The sequence below is a fragment of the Habropoda laboriosa genome, unplaced genomic scaffold, assembly GCF_001263275.1.
Source record: "Habropoda laboriosa isolate 0110345459 unplaced genomic scaffold, ASM126327v1 scaffold128, whole genome shotgun sequence".
Lineage (NCBI taxonomy): Eukaryota > Metazoa > Arthropoda > Insecta > Hymenoptera > Apidae > Habropoda > Habropoda laboriosa.
The window spans coordinates 1,401,442-1,421,334 of NW_017100281.1; the positions used below are offsets into that span (position 1 = coordinate 1,401,442).

At 36.2% G+C, this 19,893-nt stretch overlaps 1 protein-coding gene across 1 annotated transcript in view; it reads right to left on the reverse strand.

Moving 5' to 3' along the window:
- LOC108573621 (neurotrimin-like) overlaps positions 1-19,893 on the reverse strand; it is a 185,130-nt gene that overhangs the window by 2,169 nt on the left and 163,068 nt on the right. Inside the window, exons 9-11 of the mRNA XM_017936085.1 lie at positions 19,020-19,190; positions 13,273-13,344; positions 12,859-12,927 (exon numbers count right to left, since the gene is read on the reverse strand). Coding sequence (XP_017791574.1) covers positions 12,859-12,927; positions 13,273-13,344; positions 19,020-19,190 — 312 coding nt within the window. The remainder of the gene's footprint in view (positions 1-12,858; positions 12,928-13,272; positions 13,345-19,019; positions 19,191-19,893) is intronic.

Consider the following 19,893-nt stretch of genomic DNA (forward strand, 5'->3'; position numbering starts at 1 on the left):
GACGACAGAAATTTTTTCTTTTATGAAATAATTTTATACACTTTATCTCTCTGATGCATAAACAAAGAAAACTTACGATGGGTCAGAAAAGACCCGGCTTCCATTTTCGTCCGACTGTCGGACCTCTCCGGCCGTCCGACGATTAAGAGACACCCTGTATGTTTACATTGAAGCTTGAAACGCTCAAAGAGCGAAATGGATAATCGATCTCGTTCCGGGAAACCGCGAGAATCGTTTCATAGAACGGGTAGATCTTTGAACGATGACGGAAATATACGCGCGAGTATGAGAATGGTCGGATGCAGAAGATAAATACAAGGAGTTGCTGCGGATTGTACGAAGGGAGGACGACGAGAGCTGAACGTTCTTCCGCGTCTCGGAATTAAATTCGACCAAATTCTCGGAATCGCTAGGATATTTGATCTGCGCAAATCCCTTTTTAATGAGATAAAACGTTCGCCGGCGGAAGACTAAATAAATTTATACTTCATTAGGTATCATCCGTAGCCTGTTAAATCGGACTGACTCGGCGACGTTGTCGAAGAAATGACTGATCGGTCGATTCTTAATTATACGCGCGATGTGCTTTAATGTCTGCGATGATAAAAATCCTGACGAGAAGAGTAAAGAAATTCGTTAAATTTTTACTCCTTCGTTGAAGATATGCTTCATTCAGGCTTGCAAAGTTATTAACAGAAGTTTCAAATTATATTTTCTATAGTTATTTAACTGTATTTGTATTACATAATATACAGTGTCTAACTAAATTAACGAAAAATAAAATTGGCAATTTTAGCAGATTTTTTCATAGATTATTTGCTAGGCAAATCCATCGAAACGAAATAACTCGAAATAAACAATTTGAAGTTTACAAGGAGTTAGTAAGAGATTCGATATTGATGTAAATTGGCAGATAGTCAAAAGTTATTGTTTACATGCTTCTTCTATATCACCTTTCTATTCGTGGTATTTCAATTTCACGCGTATTACGTTTCTTGCATTCAGGCGATTTCAATTAATCGTATGGTTTCCTGGAGGACTAAAAATCACTCGAATCCTTCACATTTCTTCAAATACCTGCTATTCACATTCAAGCTTTCGGCGCATTTTAAGCATTTTTAATTCAGTCGTTGTTATTCGTTGTATCACAGCAGAGCAAATATTAATATTAAAGAGGATAAATACAAACGTTCGTACAAAGATTGAAATTACTTGCAATATTTTTATGTTTTATAACACCGATGAAATTAACATTTCTGCGTAAATCAGTATGATAAAATATTGACTGAAATGTTCACCGATAACGTTTTAATTCAGTGATAACTAGACCGCAGATGTTTATATTATTATAACATATGAAAATATGCAAAATAGAAGTACGCAGTTTGGGAATTTTATTCACAGCTAACTGCCAAATGAAATGTGTCGATTTTTTTACAGGATCTGAATGTAACTTTCAGACTTTTTCTCCAATTTTTAAAAAGTAAAAATGGCACGAACTGATCCATAGATAAATGTACCATGTAACAAATGTATTTTGCATAGTTTGACATGTTATAATTGCACAAGCAGCTGCAATCTAGTGGAAACTTAACATGTATAGGAAATAATATAGAACATACAAGAAACATTATCGAAGAACATTCATGCTTAGGGAATAAATTACCCTCTAAAGCTAGGAATTGACAAAGTGATTCAAATAACTTGAAAATAAAAAGCGATAAAAATGCTAAATACGAAAGTTACTCGACTTTCTATAAAATAGCGAGGGACACTAAAGCTAAAAAGAAGTATGTTTCTGCAAATATTCCACATGTAACTTAATTGTTTTTAGCAAAATAATTGACAAAGTGGAAGTCCCAAACACACATTTTTTCCCAATTTTAGAAAATTACTAGAAAATAAGAAAATGTTGTATGTGCACAGTTTCATCAATCAGTTTACTACGTCTAAGCAAACAATCGTCTAAGCTTGTAAAAGATTGAATTTTAATCTCAGTTCAAGTATTAATCACAGATTCACGATTTTAACGCATTAAAATTGAGGCATGTGAAAACATCCTCGAACAGAAAGCGCTTTTCCCTTAAAATAGCAGAACCACAAACTTAGCTCAGATATCTACCGCGACACCAGAGTGATTATTTATAGCTTGCCAAGACTGTAGTTCGTTCAAATTTAAGATTCAAATTGCCTAATTAACTTACATTCGATCTTGTCGTTAAAACATTTTTGGTTAAACACTGTGTCTGTCGATGTGATTGGAATTTACACTCACAAGGTAAGTTCGGCAATTTCAAAAAATTTGAGACTTTGTAGAAATGTAGATGAAGAAACGCTAATAAACGAAAATATTTCTTATCTCGGCAATGAAACGGTCCTAGAGGTGAAAACACCGCCTCGAAGAAATTGTGAGCTTTCATATCGTCGTGAATATTTACGAAACCGTGTAAAATATGGGAAAAAAGTTGAATTCAAAGTTGTGTGATTTTACATTTTTATTGATCAAAAAAAAAAAAAACTTCACATCGAGAGTTATACGACTTTACATTAACTTTTGCATACGATATGGTAGTAAAGATTTTTTCAAAATTTATCCCCACCACATTTTTTGAAAATTCTTGTCTCTCGAAGAAATCCTTGTACACCTCGTTAGAATTTATTCTGCGTTGTATAATTTTAATAGAGAAAGTAGTACATATTTACTATTGGTACAAAGAAAAATAATTTACATCCGTTTGTCAATAATCAAACAAATATAAATATAAACAGATATTTTTCATTAAGAGAAAAATATTTCGAGTGTCATCTTTTCTATTTACTTGGAGCTCTGTTTGTAAACATGTCGAATTCTTCGACATCGTGAGGAAATCTTTTTCATCTTATTTTTGTTGCATTATTCCTTTCCCTTAGTTCAATTGTAAACAAACGAATGTAAATAATTTTTCTGTGTACTACTGGTAAATGTTATGTTTCTTAACAAAATAACACGAATAATATTTATTTACTATTATACCTTCTCTGCTGAAATTGTACTTACAACGCTAAAGGAATTCTAACGAGGTGCAAGGAGACTTTTTTGACTGAGAATATATTTCTAATCATTCTCAATATCCGCATTTGACGATAAGAAATTCGAAAAAAAAAAGAAGAGAAAGTATAATAATTGACCAGCGAACACATCGACTTTCAAAATAGTGAAACTGCAGAATTTCGTGAAATTTGAAAAATCGCGTTCCAAATTGGGAAACTAATTTATTCAATTATTCCCTGGAATAACTGCAGTAAATAAGCAGTCTATCATCGCTTCTTTATTAGCGCAATCTCTTCCTCTCGTTTAACCTTGTCTCACGATTGGACTAGTTATCTATTCTAACAATAAGTTTTAAAGACTGATACGAGTAGAAACAACACCACCACCTGTGGCGATCCTAATACAAATCCGGTAATGTTGTTTGCTATGAATATATGAATATCAACCAGGAAGAAGTCGATGTATACATATGTACATTACCTTTGTTAACTCGCGGCAACTGCGAGCTGCACAGAGAACTGTTTGATATGTATATAGGTATCCATATTATCTATGTATCATCATTTAACGTCCTTACATAAAACTGCTGATGCGAAAAGCTTATTCGTATAATTTAATCCTATGTATTATGATCTTTTCAACGAATAACGTGACAGTTGCATAATGCAATTTATAGTTCTTTTTACGAAAATATTAATTTTTTACGAGGTAACAGCTGTTTTGCATAATAATTTTTCTTGCAAACGTGGGTAATTCATTGGTTTAGAGAAATTTTTGCTTGTTTTTAAATAAATGACGTAGGATTGCGAGCATTTTTGCCTTCGTTTCCCAAGAAATGCGTGGTGGGAGTGTGAATGTTCGGGAGAGAATGGAGAGGGTGCGTGTTTTAGAAAGAAAGAGCGCGGTATGAATGACAGTGTGTGGGGTAAGATTTGGAAGAGAAGAGATACTGTCCGTTCAAAATAAGAATAACCTCGTTTCGCGCATGGGACGTGCCTAAGGCAGGGCTAAAACGTCCAAACCCCCACTTAAGCGCCTACGTTTTTCTCCGTCGTACCCTCTGCTACGCTCTCTGTCTATGCGCAGAACGGACGAAAATCAGTCCGAGAGCGAGGTTACTCTTATTTTGAACGAAGTGTACAGTTGATAGCGTGGAACGAAAGATTGTGCGGAGAGAATACAGTGTGGTTTAGAGTTGACTAAACATTTAGCTCAGCTCTATTTACTATTGTTATTTTAATCTTCGGAAGGCGAATTTTACAGAGGAATACGGGGACATTTTAACCCATAGCGAAGTTACTATTGTACACGGGTTTTAAGAAGGAATTGGGTACAAGCTATGATATTTTTCTTCTTTATTCACATTTGATAAATAAAATAGGCGTATTTCCTAATCCGAGCCGCCTGACATTATCGCTGTTGAATCAAAATGACCCTGCATTCGTCGTACGAGGGTTAACACACTTTTCGAACTTCAATCACAAATCAAAATTAAATCCCACGATAACATTAGATGTGTAACGTACAGGTGTTGTTAGGACTGCTATGCCTGGAAATTGAACCTACGTATCTGAACAATAAATTATGAAAATATACTGCAAATGTTAAATTTAAACTCGAAACAAAAGTGTCAATTCAACTACGAAATTTTCATCACACACTCATTATTCCATTCAATTATTCAATTCAAAGTGTCGACATATGGAAACTTAAATTACCAAATACTTCAATTTTCCGAAAATATCATACAGAGGTGAGAGGTAATAATAATTAACTATTAAAAAACCATAAAGGAAGAAGCAATTCCCTAATGTTCGTATTTTAATTTCACAATATTTTTGAAAACATCAAATCGTAATTGCGAACAAGTAAGACCGTTGAGAAGTTTCCTGCGATCAATATTTGATAAGAAAACTTTATCGCTCCTATTAAAGATCGCGTAAAACACGTGTAATGCGGTCGTTAGTGATGGAGGATGCAGGTAAAACGACCAACTTCTCTTATTTCTCAACCAACCGAAAGACTGCGGTCGCGAAGTCGCGCAGCGTTCCCTCGGAGTGTTTCCTGGCCTGCCTTAGCTCACGTTAAAAAGGGACATCGAAATCGCACGTCCGCTCGGAAAAGTTATTCCCACCTACGAGTAAAATCCACGCTACGTGACTTTCCGCATGGACGGCGACAGACGAACCATTTTCCAACACTTTAACAACGTCTTTACAGGTTCTCGACCGCGCCAGTTTCCTTCGTTTCTTTCGTTCGCCCCGATTCCGAAACGGAGTCGTGGCCAATCGTGACAGCAGAACAAAGCGCAATTAAAATAAACATAGCGTATATTTGAATGGAACAATTGTTGCTGTAACCACGGAGAAAATATACTTAGTCGATATTGAAAACAATTGTATTGCTTTTAGGGTGGTGCATACGAAACGTCGTTTTTTTAAATGAAACTTTAGCTATGTACAATATGTTTCTTCAAAAATTAAGGTATTTCGTCAAATTAATTTCTACACGGCTCTGTACACTTTCTATATACATTATTGCAAATTTATAGAAATCGTTACTCTTTGAATGAAAAATTCTTTGAATGCTGCTCTTACAGTGTTTACGTTTTGGAATAATTTATTTGTTAAAAAAATTGCTGAAAACTTGAGTGAATAGGAGAGGCTGCGGCAAAATTTCGTTTCTTTACTGCGAATTGTTTTTAATAATTTTTCTTAAAACGTTATCACTGGTAGCCCTATCTTTCATTCTTCTTTTCTCATTTATAATGAAAAATTGTCAACCTTGAATTTTTCGCACCAAATTTCAATTTATTTATTTAATATTTAGATTTAAATTAAAATTCTACGAAGAGTCCTAACATTCACTTAACCTTCTTCAAAGCTAGATTTATATTTTCAGCAATTTTCACCGCAGTTTTTCCAAGTTCAAATTTGCATTAAAAAATTACTCGAATATCCCGATTATTCATCACGTCAGATAATAATGTCCAAACAATTGCATTCTAAATTTTTGTACTATTCGATACACGTGTAGCTACTACAGCAAATTCCATCTTCTTGACTATTTTGTATAAAAATTTCCGACCGGATGAAATTTAATATATGGTATTTCAGTTGTTGAAAAAAACGACATTTCATTTTCATAAGAAGCAAATGTTTCCGATTAATATTGCAATAATTTTAAACATGAACAATATTTCGCTTCAACATTTGCTGTAGAACTTCCTCAAGAAGATATTCCAATTGTACACTGTAAAGGCGGTCACTTGGTAATTTCAGTAGAAAAGGTCAATAATAGAGTATCCTGATACTGGTGAGAGAAATTTTAATGGGTGTGTTCGATTGTCCTTGTCCGGTCGCGCAGCCCACCAGCCAGTAACACATCATAAACTAATAAACAGTCCTTTCCAGCCGTCTTCCTAGCCCCTAACAAATTCCTTCCCTACCATAAAGCAGTTCAAGTCGCATCCTGGTCATGTTTCCTATCCCTTTCCCCTTTTCGGGTTTTTCCCAAATTATTTAAACTTTTGCCCACCACCTTCACCCTCACGTTCTCCTTTCACTAGTTTCCTAATATCCAATCACACCTCCGCATTTTTCGAGACCTTCTTTTCCACCTCCTTCAACGTCCAACCAATCAGAACATACACCGACCCAATATATACCCACGCACCACCACAAAATAAGGAGTTCAAAAAAGACACTTCACGAGGACAAGTAAAACCAAAAGACACATCTCAAGTATCATACCTTACCTCCGGAAACGTTCGTAAGGAAAAACACTGTACGATACGCGGTGTCGAAACATCGGAGTGAAGAGTTACGACCTTCACTAACGCGCCGTCTTTAGTAAAATAGATCGCGTTGCATCGCGAACTCGTGCAAAGACAGGGTGATTCTACACGATAGGATAAGGCGAAACCCAAGAAGGATATTACAAATTCGCCTTTGTTTTTTAGTTATAATCGTTTGAACAATTTGATTTTACAGCTGCTGTAGAATAAGCGATGAATACAGTAGACTGGGTTACGAGATAAGGAGAATTAATAGGTATAGTCAGACTAAGCGAGATATTCATATGTACACGCTACGTTAAACGAGACACGTTAAACTTTGTACAGGTACAGTCACTCACCAAAATCTTCGTACGCCCTATCAAAAAGCAATTTTTATCAAAATAAACATATAACAAAATGTATTATTCCACGAGAAATATTTGAACGGTGAGAAGAAAACGAGTGATGTATTTCAAAAAAGTAGAACTTCGTAAATCTCTGTTATATCATACAAATGATCTAAACTACAGCGTGAATTTCTCCGTTAATCTTTTGTCTACATCGTTAGGGTTTTCTTGCCCGGTTAGAAAATGTCTAAGAAGCACGCAACGAAGATGAGTGAAAGCGGAAAAGAAGCAAACATAGCAATTCGTAAATTAATCGTTAGATTGCATAAACGGAAACGATCTTTGCACGAAATTGGCAAAATCGAACTATTCTGTGCGTAATAAAAAAGTTTCAAACGACATCCTAAAATTTTAAATAATAAGGATGTGAGATCTGTGCGGCAAATAATTCCTCACGATACTAAAGAAATAAGGGTTCGAAATATAGCCTCTTCGGTGAAAAAAATTTAGGAGAAACAGTAAGTTCCGAAAATATTCGAAGGATTTTAAGGAAATCTGGATGCAATAGTTGTGCACCACCAAAGAAATTTTTGCTTATTTAGCGAGAGTGGTAAAATATTTCACCGAATTTCTATGTCAAGAAGACTAATAATAAGAGCTGCCTTTGGTACAAAACGAGGTCCAACAAAATATTAATACAACCTGTGTTCTCAAATTTTCCTTCTCTTCCCATCTGTTCTTAATATTTCCGTAGAAAAGTACCTTTCGTCACAAAATAGTTACTTAAAATTTTCACAACACTAAGTTACCGTTTATTTCGATAAAAATGACCTTTTCGCAGGATGCACGAAGAATTTCGCGAATGACTGTATACACGCTTTAAAGGGATGCCGCGCGCGTTATAATGTATCCTGTACAACGTCCAGAAGCAGGACATTTGGAGCAGTCGAAAGCATAACGTCAAGAACTTTGTCCTTTTCACGTGACAATAACAAGGAAGATTCGAGGTTGCTTTGGTGGAGTTGGTTAACCCACTAACGTACGCCGCTTATTTAGGTTTGTCTCGAGAGAAGCATCTGATGTGACTTTATTTCTCTACGCTTTGTGTTGCGTTTCAGGTGTGTATGTGCATACGTACGTATGCACAAAGTGGCACTGGTAGCGTTCGTATGTATCCTAACAATAAAGTTAGGCGAGCGTATCCTTTTACGTGTAACTTGCACAATTTCGTTTGTATAAAAACTTTAATCATTTATTTTGAGTAAGCGATGTACACCCCTAACATATTGTCCCTTTCAAATCTTCTCTCTCGCCGACGAGCGGAATTTTAAAAGAAGGAAAAGGAATTTGAAAGAAGTAAATATTAATTTTCAAAGATCCTCGTGCATCCAAAGGTGTAGATTCATCAATGGAAGAAGTATGTATCGCTATCTTACAGATGCAAATCTATGTCTCACACGAATAAGGTTAACTGTGTTCTATACGCTTGTAATTGTCCAAAGATTTGAGGCTTTCATGGCTCGGTATTACGTAGTTATTATTGATGAGTAGACTGCGGATTTTTATGAAAATTCATATTATTATGAATGTAATTGAAAAAATAGAAGCTAGGTAAGCAATTGTTTTATTCGCTAAATATTCTAACGAATACTATATTTTTGCTTATTATGTGCATTCTGTGTACTTTTGTGCCTTCGAATTTTCCATAAATGCACAAAAATCCGCAGTCTATCGATGACACTTTCGGGTGTAAGCTGAATACACTATTAGGACCTTATTTTGGATGTTTTGTTGCATACCCTTTGTGTTACAAAATCCCAAACTGAACCATTTTTTTCAGAATCTGAATAATTTTGCAATCACTGTTTAGGTTTGCTTCGCATTCAATAAGTGACCTAATACTTGTAAACCGGAGTGTACATGGAGTTACTCTCATTAACGTTCGGACAGTTTTTAGAACAGCATACCTTTTCTTAAAATTGGACCGAACGACTTGAGTTTCTTTGAGAAGTTAGAAGGACTAGTTTGCTAGATAAAATGTACACAAAATTTTGCAAAAATTGCAATTCGAGGGAATCTATAAAGGTCACATTTTACAACTTATTTCTATCTGAGCTTGTAGTGAATATTTAAATATACCTTTCGTAGACATATGTCAATTGCATACACACTGAACATATGTATGTACGCTTGTTCAAACCTTTCGTTATGTCAGATATTAGGATTAGCTTCTTTCGAATTGCGAAACGGATTGGTTTCAGTGTTGCTCGAAGTCTTAAGGAGTACAGATCATAAAAGTTTGTGTAGTATGGGAATCAATTTATCGGCAATCACTGCGAGGCCCACGATTCGCTGCACGTGCAGGTCGATCGATTTAACAAATGAAGACGAGAAAGAGACGCTCGAGAGCAGGTAAAGAGGAGAAGAGAGAACAAAGGAAAGGGGGAGAAGGAAAAGGGTAGTAGAAGAAATGGCAAGAATTCTCGTGTCGCGTTTCTGCGTTTTGCTAGCGGACCAGTCGACGGCTGCGGGTCAACGAAACTCATTTTTCATTAATTGAAAGTAAACTTCGAGAAGGGGGAACTGCCTCGACGCTCCCGGGAATCTTTGAGCAAAGTCATTGAAACTAAGTTTGAGAACTTTAACGTTCGTGCCAGTTGCCGCCAATTTATTGGCATGTGAAACGAAAGTGCCCTCGGCATGACGTTTTATTTCGACCGTTTTCAATGTATTGGTCGTCATGAAAATTTTAATACCAATGCATATACTTTTATTCGTACACAATGTATTTTCTTTACGATGCACCAGGCTTTCGAGGACCAATCCACACCTTTCGATTCCGCGAACATTTGTTAAAGAACTTCGCTGTAAAATTGCTTCGAAGGATAAATTAATTAATATTAATGTCTTCTAATTAACACATCACGTGCATTTCTCCAGAATGCTTTTCAAAAAATTAAGGGTTGCTAGGTGTAAGTTTAAAAAAAAATAACGTTTCCTTGAAAATATTTTACTAATGCAATTTAGGACATGAGAAACAATGCAACTTTGAATTTAACTTTTTTCTCCATATTATATACGGTTTCGTCAATATTCACGTGTGTTCCCTAACTTAACTTTTATTGCAGTACCATCGTTGATATTCTAAAATGTAATTATTTAAAGGAACGAAACGAGGAATTCTTGTTTTCTTGATTCTACTCAGTCCACGCGTAATTTCACATTGACGCGTTATTTCCTTGCGGAATATTTAGAGCTTTAATCGATATTTGAAATTTAACGGTAGTTAAACTCGTTGGATTGGTCTTCTCATGCGTATTCATAAGATATTACGATGTTCAATATTCATAAGCTATGCGATACTTTGAACGGGACCGGCTCGAATGAGACTGGCAACTGCAAAAAAAAAAAAAAATAGAAGTGCAGAAGACATTCACACTTTAACTTACTCCATTTGCATCTTGCACCTCAAAATAATAAGATAGCGACTTTAATCGGTCGTTAAAAAACGATTTTTCATCCCTCTTTAAACGTCTACAATTCAGATAAAAATTAAATTCGTACTAAGAAATATTTGAAATAATTCAGACATTGTGAATCAATGGTTCAGTCAAGAAATGATTATTTAAACGAATTACAGAATATTGCGTCGAAATTTGACGATGCTTCAATCACTTCTTTTTATAATGACAATAAAATAGGAATATTTGGTCCATGATATTAAATTAAATAATTAAACGCGGATATTTTATTTACAATGTTTTAATTAAAATTGAAGCACTTACTCGTTTTCAAATGTTCCTGACATTTCGAGATATGAAATACTTTCAATCGGTAAATTTAAATACCATTTTGAAATATACTGGCTGTTCATTATAATCTGTATTTATTACAGAGGAAGTGAAATTGATGTTGACGAAATTATTAGATATTTTTTTTTTTCCAATTTTTTAGCCCACGAATCTATGAAACTGAGATTTTCTGTATTAAAGTGAACTCACTTTTTAAATACTACGAAAAAAATTCGTAATAAGTGTTGGTATGCTTGAATCTGGAATTTATCTTGCAGTGACGCGTCTCAAAACGACTTTTAATTCAATTTAAGCTCGTGAATATATATAGCAACACTTCAACTAGAAGAAAATGTTGATCCTCGATTGATACCGTCTCATAAATAATTTTGACCAAATTAATTTTGCAGTTGCTATTAAATTAGAAATTCTCTGCAGCTTAAAGTATAATAGGGAATAAATAGCAATAAAACAAAATATCATTCCACAGCTAATAATTTGATGCTTCAAACCTGCATTGATAAAAGGTTCAAAGAAAATTGTATAACAAAGCAGACAATTTTAAAGGGAAATCTGTAAAATATGAATAGCAAGCAAAGGAAATTATTGAAATTGCTTACAAGATAATTTCACATTCTTAATTTTCTCACAATCTTTCCTTCCATTATTTCACGAATTAGATGTTTCAATGTTCCTACATTCACACGACGAATGAATTCTATTAGAAATTGATTACATTCCTTCAATTATTTCCAGCCATGATATGTATTAGAGCGTTCATACAGTTCTGTAGAATTTAAAAAATCCTAATTCCCACACAAGTTAACATATTCATTCAAAATAAAAAGTACTTCAATCGATACACCCTTGCCAACACTTTACTAATTTATTTATGCCATCTAAAAAACATTGGTAACGCAAATGCTTCGTGTTTCCATTTGCTCTTCCCATATCCTGCAGAACATTAAAGACCATTTTCTTGACAGAATTATTACCTGCAATGATATTTGGGTACTTTACAATAGACAGGAAAGATCCAAAATCCAAATCACATCCGAAAAAGATAATACTATTTATTTGGTGGTCTACTGACGGAATTATTCGGCATAATTTTTTGAAACAGGAAGAAACGATTACGGCATTAGCGAAATACATCGAAAGCTGTCAGTTATCGTCCAGCATTAGTCAACAGAAATGATCCGATTCTTTTGCACGATAACGCCTGATCACGCGAATCATTAATTACAGTGCAAAAGTTAAACGACCTAGGATACGAGACTCTAGAATATTCACCCCATTCACTGAACCCTTCGCCGACAGATTCTCATCTGCTCAAACATTTTCACCATTTCAACAAGCAGAAAGTATTTCGAAGTGAACGCTGCACTTTGTTGATTCCAAACATCCAGTTTTCTCGCAGACGACATAAATAAATTAGCGAAACATTGGCAAATGTGTGTAACGATTCTTATTTTGAATAAAAATATTCTACTTTCGGCGGAGATACGATTATTCGAGTTAAGACGACGAAATCCGAACGGAACTTTCCGAACGACTTAATAGCGACGGAAAGAGATCGAGGATGTAGGAACGGAGGGAGAGACTCGATGCGTAAGTGGAGAACCATCAGTGAAATCACTGTCGTCGAAAGTGTAATTCTGAAATCCATTCCGGCCAGTTAAAGGGGACCAAGTAACGTGAAGTAATTCGTTCATGGATAAAGAGGATCACCGAGCATTGGCAATTTAGTGGATTCACTGGAGAATCTCTCCACCTCGAATGTGCACCGTTGACGAGGTTTTAATTACGCTAATTACTCGAACGAACCGGTATAACAGGCAACCAGCCGGGTGTATCGTCGTGGGAAATGCCTGAGGTACGCGAGCCGCGTTAAAATAGATATTTACTGACCTGGATTTCGCCATTCCTCGACCTCGTAGTCGATAGGTCGTTGTCGTGATACCTTGTTACCGTTTCTACCTAAAATACATTACACAAAGGCGGTTTTACATAGCATGTTTTACGATAGGACGTCATGGCATGCAGGGACACGGGGGAATGGATGCCCTTGCTTCAGAGCAAAAAAACAAGTAAGACGATGAATGGATGTAGCACGACTGAGCGAGCTCAATGCCGCTTTGTTTGCAAATTAATGCTAGGTGTTCTGCCTAATTCCACGTTCGTTCGTGAAAATGTCCGCGATACCGTTTGCTTGGCCGCTCGATTTGCATCATTGTACTCGCGCGTTTGTGTTACTCTGATCGCGATCGAAATTAACGTCGTGGAAATAGGCTGAACAATCCGTTAAAGTTTGGGGTTAATTACCGTTCTTCTTCAGAGACGAAGTCACGTGGTAAGGCGGAGGAATGGTGGACGTCGTTGACGGCGCTGGAATCTCTGTGTGGAGAGAAAGAAATTGTATTTTGAATTAGAGTACGTATTAGTGAATTACGAACGAGTAATATAATGGAAGGTAAATCTTATCGAAGTGATAATACATATTTGCAGAAATGTATTTCCTTCAGAAAGAGATGAGACTGCTTGAACGTCATACTTGAGCCAGTCAGAAGCTAAAATGATCAACTCCACTTTCTGATATTCCTCCAATTTTAGTATCAAATCACATGCTTGGCGCTTAATTTTTCATAAATAAAACAAATTTAGTAAATTTTATTTTATGGAGTTAGACAATTGGGTGTCTGAGTGTCTCTTAACAACAACATTTTCATACCTTGAAGAATGGTATCTATTACATTAGGACATCCTTAACAAAAACCTTAATAACTTAAAAAAAAACGTGACTCTACTGAGATTAAACATTTTTATATAAAATAATTTCCGAGAAAAAGAAGAATGCAAATCTCCCCGATCTGAACTACGTGTATGTTTACACCTGAGAAAAATCATGCTCACAGTTTCACTACAGTTTCCTAAAACCAGGTACCAGGTTGCAGAGTCATACTGTAACGAATTGGAGGTCGTCCACGAAAAACTGAAGGGACAGCAACCCACTCAGGTCGACAGAAGAGGACCTATTCTTTTGCATCATAACGCCAGATCGCACATAGCAAACACAACTGCACAAAAACTGCACCAACTGGCTATTGAAGATCTGCATCATCCCGCATATTCCCCTGATTTTCACTTTTTCCCCTCACTTGACAATTTCCTTACACAAAAACGATTTAGAAAGCAGAAGGATACTGAAAACGCCTTCGGCAGTTTCTTTTCTCCTGGAGATTCACATTTTTATATATGCAAATTTAATGCTCTTGCAATACATTGGCCAAAGTGTGTCAAGCATGATGGAAATTATTTTAAATAAAACTGTTTAATTTTAACGGAGTTATGTTTTTCTTTCAATATGAACGCCGTTATGTTACTTTTTACTATCTACAAGATTTACCTAGCGAGACTTGCATATAAAATGATTTGATAAATCTACGCAATGGATTTATTTTCAAACTTCTAGCCGTATCTGTGCCGTAATCCTGTCTTTCCCTTTTGTGTCAGATGAGAATTCTTAATTTGCCTTCTTTGGCAATAAGCTTTCCTGACTTTTTTTCGCGATACACCAGTGTACTCCTTTCGCCTTCCTTGCTTAGCCTGTAGCAGTGTTTAAAACTGTCCAGGAAGAAATTGCCTTACCTCAAATACGTTTTTAGCGCATTAAAATTTCAGCTACGTATGTATATTCTCGTGTGTGAGCGCAAACTTATTCTTTACTTCTGACGATCTTCACGAGTTGAACAACTTTCGTAAAATGTTCAATAGATCTACGTATAAAAATGAATTTAACCTCGACACTTACCACCGGAATATGTGTATTGGTAAACTCGGAAAAATTCAAGGCTGAAGTTCTTTCGTGTTCGTTCCGAAGCCACTGCGATACGTATGTATATCTGGTTAAACTTTTAATTTCAGCCAATTTATTCGTTCAAAAAGATGGAAAGGAATACTCGTCCAGGATAAATATACCCTTCGTAAATTTAATCGCCAATTACGAACAACGTTGAAACGATAAGTACGTTTGACCTCGTGAAACGATCGATGGCAATCGACTGCTAACGATAAGAGTTTTTGTGTAAAGTTCATCGGGAATCAATTACTTTGTTATTACAAGGTATACAGGGTGAGTCACGTGAAACAGAACGTCTAAACATCTCTCTTAGGATCGAAGATGGGGGAAAATGCCGGAGAGAAAAGGAATACTCTTCAAGGCGGTAAATATGGTAATACGAAGAAATTTTCCGTCTGATGTTATCTTCGAGATTGCTTAGAGACCATCGATGCTTTTTTACAAGTTCGACGACGTAGGAGACTACGACCTTGAGCTCAGAAATTTACGATCGAGCAACGACAACTCTGAAGTGTGCAATTTTTTTATTTGAATTAAATTCAGCGTATCGTCGATTTTGACTATAGCGAGGTCGTAAAATCGGCCAGGCGTCAAAGTAAACGTGTTTTAGCCGCCGGGACACGAAAATTGACAGAAATACGAGCAGATGAGTACTTGAAACCATGATCAGGACCGTACTGTTACACCCTCAAATATTTTCCTTCTTAGCCTTAGTTCTATTTGTATTTACAACGAGCCATCCACTTTTACCATTACTCACACTGGACTCTTCACCTTCCAACTCTCCTACATAGTCTTCCCTAAACCCTTAAATAGCCCTATTTTCTCCATTTCCGCATTCATTCTCTGTTTTACGTCACGTAACGTTAAATCTCTGTCAAGTAAAGTTCTGTTTCTACTCAACGACGATCCTTAAGTGTTTAAATTCAGTGTTACTCCAATATCTGCTCCGAGTTTCGAGGAATTGGAGCAAACCGGGCATTACAGTATAGTCGGGGCCACGATATAGCGAGGTCGTAAAATCGGTTAGGCGTCAAAGTAAACATGTTTTAGCTGCCGGGACCCCGAAATTGACAGAAATACGAGCAGATAAGTACTTAAAACCATGGTCAGGACCGTACAAAGAATTCTTGTATCCAGTGAAAATTAAACTGATTCGAATATGTTTACTGAAAACTGCGTGCAGCTAGGACAAATTAGGGTTTTTCCCTCTGAGGTAGGCCGCTTTCGGAAGTACGGTTACAGGTAAAGGTCTTATCGAGGGCTTTAGCATCTTAATTTATCTGCTCGTGTTATATACAGATAGAAAATGCAAAAAGGTTGTGTAGCTTAATATTAACATATTTTCCATTTGTAAATGAAATACCAAATCCTACCATTCGTTCATTGTTGGAACCCTCAAACAGACTGCAACGCACGGCCTTGAGTGCGGCAACATCAATCGGTGCCGATTCTTGAGAGTTTAATTTACGTGGCCCCGACTATATCTTTAAGTGTTAATAACTAAAATACGAGGCCTCAAATCCAATTTTTTCGTATGACGACCGCCACGGGAGGCCTACGTACCTAGGCCTGGCCTAGAGAGATGTTTTCCAAACATCTCCGGGTTCCTTCGTCCTCGAGGACAAGAATATTGCCTCGAGCCTTGGCGGTGTGGGCCCGCGCCCCCACTTTTAGGGACTTTCCCAGAGAAAAAGGGGCTCTTTCGTCGTAGATCCTCTTGCCATATACATACTTCGTGTCCTTTAATTTTACATATTAAATGGTTGAAGTGTTGTTTAATTTTAATAAATATATATTACTGTTAAAAATAACTTTCGTGTAACAATTAATTTACACCCCGTCGCTTCCAAACCTGATTTTCGCCTTATTTTGGTTTTTGAAATCAGGAGTGGCCGAGCAACTTGTGCAAGGAAATAGAGAAGCGACGGAGATTAGAATATGAGAGGTTAGAAGCTCGAAATTCATGTGTGATTTGGGTTGTTAGATTTGAAGGCTCGAATCCCGGGTGTGATTCGAGTGTTAGAATACAAAGTAATAAACTGGCTAATCGCGTTTGCTACAATTCGAATCCCAGTTGCAATTCGAACGGTGCGATAGCTATGTGTTTAGAATCCCAGTTGTAATTCGAACACGGTCAATGTTCTTGCTGCAGTCAATGCAAATCCTCGTATCGGTGCTAGATAAGTTGCTCGAGAAAGTGGTATTACCCAATCAAATATTGTGCGGACGCTGTATTTACGTGAATTTCCAGCCATATCACATATCACTCCATTAAGAGTTTCTTCGGCGAGATTTTTGAGAGAGGTCTGGTCCCTCTTCAATGGAAACTTCACTTTTTTCATTAACTTTCTACGTTTATGCAAATATGATCATAGTTGACGTGAACATGAGGCTCGCGTACGCATGTATATTTGAAGAAAATGCAATTTTCAAATGATAATACAATTATGCGTTGTACAAGTAATCGGTATTTCAGTAGTCAGAAATTTATTTAAAATAAAAGTTGGAGAGTTTGAGGTTAGATTGAGTAAGTATAAAGAAGTATGTTATTTGAGCGAGGTCTGAGGAAAGTTAGACATGACAGACAATTTTTCGGTGAAATATCATTTATCGATGAGAGTCAGCATACCACGTGCAAAGTTTTACAAATCCTGAACGACGAGCCAGTCAATCACAGGCAATTAACAATTTTCTTGTATACGAAGGTGTTCAACGAAAACACCCGGTTTTCATATTTGATTTATGAGGCCATTGGAAGCTAATTCTATTATAGGTGTTTGTGGAACGTTTTGGCGAAGCTATCAGGAGAGTTCAATATCCTGGAACAGTGTACTTGAAGTGTTGGATATTCATTTTATTAGGCATAAATGTATTGAAGTGAATCAAATAATGAATTAAGAAATACAAAACAGAAATACATTTCGACGTAAAGTATGTAATTCTTGTTGAAAGTAAATGGTGAAATATGAATTAGAAGAGAAACGTTACTTTTTAGAATCGTGTATAAGGAATTTAAATGATTTCATTTATAAACTTCGGATGAAAATAATTTGTGTCGCTTCGATCATTATGTCTAAGTTTTCTAACAATACCACACGCACCTTATGGTTTAACAAGGTACACAGGATATAAAATACGTGGAAAAACTTTCTGATCATTTCTACTCATCTTAAGAATTAAATCAGATTATAGAAAACAAGCATAGGTCTTGAAATTTTTTCTCTTCAAGGTGTAAACATTTTTTATTTATGACTAAGTTTTGTAAGAATACCTATCGAACGTTGAATTCCAAGCGTAATTAGAACTAACATTGCAATTTCTGAGAGACCTCAGGACTTAAAGAAAGCTAAACTTAAAGAAGACTAAACTTAAAGAAAACTTTATTAAAAACAATTTCACTGTCGCAGAATTTTTGCACCTCTGCAGGCCACGTGAACTGCTGACGCCTTGCTTCTGTTCCCTCAATAGCAATAGATGTATCATAAACTCAAAACACGAGGTATGCATAATCGATAACTCTCGTCTAACTCTCATGCTGAGCTGCACCATTGCTCTGCTACTAAGCTGAGCTACGAAGATTGCCCAAGGGTGTAGAATGTGCTAATCATGCCGCTGATATGCCGATCATTTCACCGCCCAATCAATCGAGTTCGGTATAAGAATCGATGAAAGAAATGAAAACGCGAGAATTAAAGGAACACTGAACATTCGTGTGTAACCAAACTAGTGTTCGACAATCTACGAGACATCAATGCGAGACATGCATCAAAGGAAATCATTTCCAACAATTTCGTGAATGAAACAAGTTAACGGAAAACGTTAATATATACGAAAAGAAAAATTTGTAAATATTTACACGAATTTTGCGTACATTCTTAACACTTTAAGCGCTATGTAGACTAGCGATTAAGCGCCGTGCTCGCCTAAATGCGTTTTTACAGAAAAAAATATTATATCTCTTGAACAGCAAGTGGCTCAGTATTTATATGATTAAAAATCGTCGCTGTGCCTGTAATAAGCACTATGTAAAAATTTTCAATAGAAATTTTCGGTTTTGCAAGAGTTATTTTATTTTATTTTGTAAAAGTGCACGTTTCTACAAAACTCGTAAATACTGCAGCGCTTTAAATCTTAAAATAAGTGAGATACGCTTGTTTAGTTTATCCAGCTATTTCAGCTACACTCTACGTAATTTAAGACACATGCTCACCGTCCAGTTTGATGACACCGTCAGTTCCTCCGAGGGAATTCTGCGCCACGCATTTGTACGAACCGAAGTCGTTCAAGCCAACGTTTCTGATCTGCAGCGTCATGTATTTCTTGTAGCCATTGTCGGTGTGTACCGCCTTGTATTTTTCGCCTGCAATGGAATGGTAATTGCCTAGGCAAATAAAACCATGTTCTTCGCAATTCGGAAAAATTTGCACATGATAGAGTAAACATCAATGAAAATCAAACGAGCGAACAACACCGAGCTTGTGTAAATCTCCGACATTCCGAAAATTGAAACGCGTGTTTAAACACCAACAGCGTTTGCTCAGAATAATTTCGAGAAGTGCTTCTATTCGCGAAGTTACATGTTACCTACTGTTAGGTTAGTGCAAATGAAATGTTACTTTTCCAGCAGTTGAAAATAGCAAGTTGATACCGTGTATTAAATTTTGTTTGATTACCAATTTTCATAAATAATAATTGACGCGACCTTATTGTAACATGACGAAGCCTCGGGCCTGGCGAATTAGCGCTGTAAAATTCGTTAGTCGCATAAACCCCCTTTAACCCTTTGCCTTATAATGACGTGGCACACTCGAGGTACAGCTTATGGTCAATATGTGACAAAGAAATTTGGCGGTTATGTGACGGCAGGATGAAGGAAATAAAGAGGATAGGCAGGCGGAAAAGGAGAGGTAATGCATTTTAACACTAGGTTTACGGGACGCGTCATTTTCACGCATTTCGAATTTCACTAGGACAATTACAGAAACCGTTTATATTTCTCTCCTACATCACTTATGCTTATTATAAATTTTATAGAAATATATTGTTCGTATTATCGTTCATTTATAAAAGTTAATAGTGTACAA